Here is a 4,193-nt window from a genome sequence, read left to right on the forward strand (position 1 = left end):
CCAAAATGTGGACCCCGATAACTTAAGGATGTGTTTGTACAATATGGATAGCAAATGGGAGCTGTTGATGATTGCTATAGTATAAAGTATTTTTAATGCCCCTCCGTAACTAGGGTCTCGAGATATAGACCAAAACGTGGACCTGGATAACCCTAGGATGTGTTTGAACCACATGAGTATCCATTGTAAGTTGTTGATAAATGCTAATGAAAAGAGGACTTTTCTTTTCGCTGGGTAACTAAGGACTCCAGATATAGACCAATTGGGAACTCGCAGTGGGATGACATCAAAAACAATTTATTTGCAGGACAGTCGACAACCGATCGTCATGACATTACTGCGCGTGTTTTTCGGCGAAATTGTAAAGCACTTATGGATTTAATTGTGAAATTATATGTGTTTGGGGAGGTGCGTTGCCATATGTACTCCATCGAATGGCAGAAAAGGGGATTGCCGCACGCACATATACTAATTTGGCTGGTACATAAAATAACTCCGGATCAAATCGATAACCTTATATCAGCTGAAATTCCTAATCACACTGCTGATCCTGAGTTATTTCAAGTTGTCGTTAAAAACATGATACATGGACCGTGCGGTGAACTAAATGTGAATTCACCATGTATGATTGATGAAAAGTGTTCGAAACGATACCCAAGGCAATTTACTTCAGACACAATAACGGGCAATGACGGATATCCGTTGTATCGACGTAGATCACCTAATGATAATGGCAAAACGGCAACCATTAGAATGTATAACCAGGAAGTTGAAGTTGATAATCTTTGGGTGGTTCCGTATTGTCCATTATTATCGAAAATATTCAACGCTCATATAAATGTGGAATATTGTAATTCTGTCAAATCCATTAAATATATTTGCAAGTATGTAAATAAAGGGAGCGATATGGCTATTTTCGGTGTTGCTGGTGATAATAGAAATGATGAAATTACTCAGTATCAAATGGGTCGCTATATTAGTAGCAATGAAGCTGTCTGGAGGATTATGTCGTTTCCAATGCACGAAAGACATCCTGCGGTTGTTCACTTGGCTGTACATCTTGAGAATGGCCAACGTGTTTATTTTAATGTAGCAAATTTATTGGAAAGAGCAGCGCAACCACCAGCAACTACGTTAACAGCTTTTTTCAAATTATGCGAAACTGATACATTTGCGATAACTTTGTTATATTCTGAAGTGCCTCAGTATTACACATGGAATGTGTCTTCGAAAAAATTTCAAAGACGTAAACAAGGAACAGCAGTTCATGGGCATCCTGACATTTTCCAAACAGATGCAATTGGCAGAATATATACAGTACATTCAAACAATGTTGAGTGTTTTTATTTGAGATTGTTATTAGTTAACGTGAATGGCCCAAAATCATTTCAAGAATTGAGAACAGTCAACGGTCATTTGTGTGAAACATACCGTGAAGCATGCCAACTTTTGTATTTGTTGGAGGATGATGCACATTGGGATTCAACACTTCATGATGCATCTATTTCGGCTCATCCTCAACAAATACGAATGCTGTTTGCCGTTATATTATCAACATGTATGCCATCAAATCCACTTGAATTATGGAACAAATATAAACATAATATTGCAGAAGATATTTTAATTCGTATGCGTCATCATGCAAGAAATCCTGATTTGTTGATAACTTTGGAAATGTACAACGAAGCTTTGATAATAATTGAAGATATGTGTCTACGGATTGCAAATAAAACATTAGTACAATTGGGTATGACCGCACCAAATCGTGACATGCATGATCTGTTTGATCGTGAATTGCAACGTGAGCAGGAATTCAATTCTAATGATTTGCGTTTATTTGTACAATCGAATATAACCAAAATAAATATTCAGCAAAAACATGTATATGACACAATCATGCAAGCTATTTCCAATAATGCAGGTGGGTTATATTTCTTGGATGCACCTGGTGGTACAGGCAAAACGTTCGTTATATCACTGATTTTAGCCACTATTCGATCGGAACAGAAAATTGCATTGGCACTTGCATCTTCGGGAATTGCTGTTACATTATTAGAAGGTGGTCGGACAGCACACTCTGCATTAAAATTGCCATTGAATGTACAGGTGATTGAAACTCCAACTTGCAATATTTCAAGAAATTCTGCTATGGCAAAAGTTCTGCGATTAACGTCAATTATTTTATGGGATGAGTGTACAATGGCGAATAAAAAATTACTAGAAGCATTTAATCGAACAATGCAAGATTTACGTGGTAACCAACAGCTTTTTGGTGGTGCTTTGATATTACTGTCAGGGGATTTTCGACAAACATTGCCTGTCATTCCTCGGTCAACTCCTGCTGATGAAATAAATGCCTGTTTGAAGTCATCAGTTCTTTGGAGATATGTACAAAAATTGAAACTGAACATTAATATGCGTATTCACCTACAAAATGATTCAGCTGCCCATGAGTTTTCAAAACAATTGTTACAAATTGGTGATGGCAAAATACAAATCGACAGAACCAACGGATTGATCACTGTACCGAAAAATTTTTGTACAATTACGAAATCTATAGATGAATTGATTGAATGTGTTTTTCCAAATATTCTTCAGAATTACAGAAGTCATGATTGGTTGAGAGAACGCGCCAGTTTAGCACCGAAGAACATTCATATCAATGCCATTAATTTTCAAATTCAAGCAAAACTCCCAGGTGTAGTCACGACATATAAATCAATTGACAGTGCTATGAATCAAGATGAGGCAATGAATTATCCAACTGAATTTTTAAATTCATTAGAACCGGCTGGTATGCCACCGCATTGCTTGAATCTGAAAGTGGGGTTCTTTGATTATATTATTGCGAAATATTAATCCACCAAAACAGTGTAATGGCACCAGATTGGTAGTGAAAAATTAATTGCCAAATTTGATTGAAGCTACGATCTTAACTGGTAAATCAAAAGGAGAAGTTTGTTTAATACCGCGTATCCCTATGATTCCAACTGATATGCCATTTGAATTCAAACGATTACAATATCCTGTGCGTTTATCATTTGCGATGTCCATCAACAAAGCTCAAGGGCAAACACTTAACGTTTGTGGTGTGAATTTGGAGGAATCATGTTTTTCACATGGCCAACTTTATGTTGCCTGTTCCAGAGTCGGTACCCCCAGCCGTTTGTTTATTCATGCTCAAAATGGAAAAACAAAAAATATTGTTTATCCAAATGTTTAGGATTAAGTTTTAAAATAGCTAGCAAATAATTAAATATATTTTTTTTTTTATAAATGAGTTTGATTTAATATTTCACTTTATACGTAGCGAAGCACGTACCGGGCCGCTAGTTATACATATATACATAACCAGGGAACGGATTTTATGGAAATTGCCTTTTTTCTGCTAAAGAGATAGAGTATATTCGATTATGAATGTCCACGATTTAGCCTTCCCTGATTCCATATATATACATTTGATGCTGCCTTTCTTTACATCCTTTAAGATATTTGCCTTTTTTTGCCTTTTCTACCTTTAAAAAAGTGATTATATCATTTACAATTTTTTTTTTAAGATTAAAAAATGTACATATACCCATGTGGCTTATAGAAGCGCAGGGACCTCTGCCAAATTGGTGTTGGAAAAATTCAAAGCCGTTTTCTCAGCTAACGTAGGCCTGGAGACAATAAGGGCTGTGGATAAAATTGTAAAGGGCGAGGAAAACGCCCCTATTCCTGATAATATGAACGTTTCAAACGTTCCATATTTAAATAGGGCTCAACTTGTATCAACTTACTTCGAGCGCACATTTAGTACATTCAAAGTTTTTATTCGCGAAAATCGAATGAAATGCTGCCAGAAAACTTCAAAATGCATCTTGTGTTTCAATTTTACTACAACTATACAGATTAAAGTTTTATGAGCTAGAAACTCGAAAGGATAAAATAGTCAAAGATTCAAAGTACAAATTTTTCATATAACGAAACTAGTTCATAGTTTTTCTCTTTTTACTTGTAATATAAACATTTCTAAAATAAATGTATTTTTTCATTGTTCTTCGTATTTTCTGTCTTTTTTGTTGCCTTATTTTGTTTTTTTCGCAATACCTTGGGCCTTCTCCAGCCTTTTTCGCTATTTTGTTTTGCCTTTTTTGCAATACCTAGTGCCTTTTCCTGCCTTTTTCGCTATTTTATTTTGCCTTTTCCAGCCA

At 35.7% G+C, this 4,193-nt stretch overlaps 1 protein-coding gene across 1 annotated transcript; it reads left to right on the forward strand.

Moving 5' to 3' along the window:
* Positions 1-906: 906 nt before the first annotated feature.
* On the forward strand, positions 907-2,859 carry LOC118743584. The gene has a single exon (XM_036476348.1). The coding sequence runs from the start codon at positions 907-909 to the stop codon at positions 2,857-2,859; it is 1,953 nt and encodes a 650-aa protein (XP_036332241.1).
* The last annotated feature ends 1,334 nt before the right edge of the window (positions 2,860-4,193 follow it).

The sequence above is a fragment of the Rhagoletis pomonella genome, unplaced genomic scaffold (genome assembly GCF_013731165.1).
Source record: "Rhagoletis pomonella isolate Grant_MI unplaced genomic scaffold, Rhpom_1.0 Rhpom_scaffold_00007, whole genome shotgun sequence".
In the NCBI taxonomy this organism is placed as follows: domain Eukaryota; kingdom Metazoa; phylum Arthropoda; class Insecta; order Diptera; family Tephritidae; genus Rhagoletis; species Rhagoletis pomonella.

Coding starts and splice junctions, on each gene's coding strand:
- LOC118743584 (XM_036476348.1), top strand. CDS start 907: ATGGCTATTTTCGGTGTTGCTGGTGATAATAGAAATGATGAAATTACT.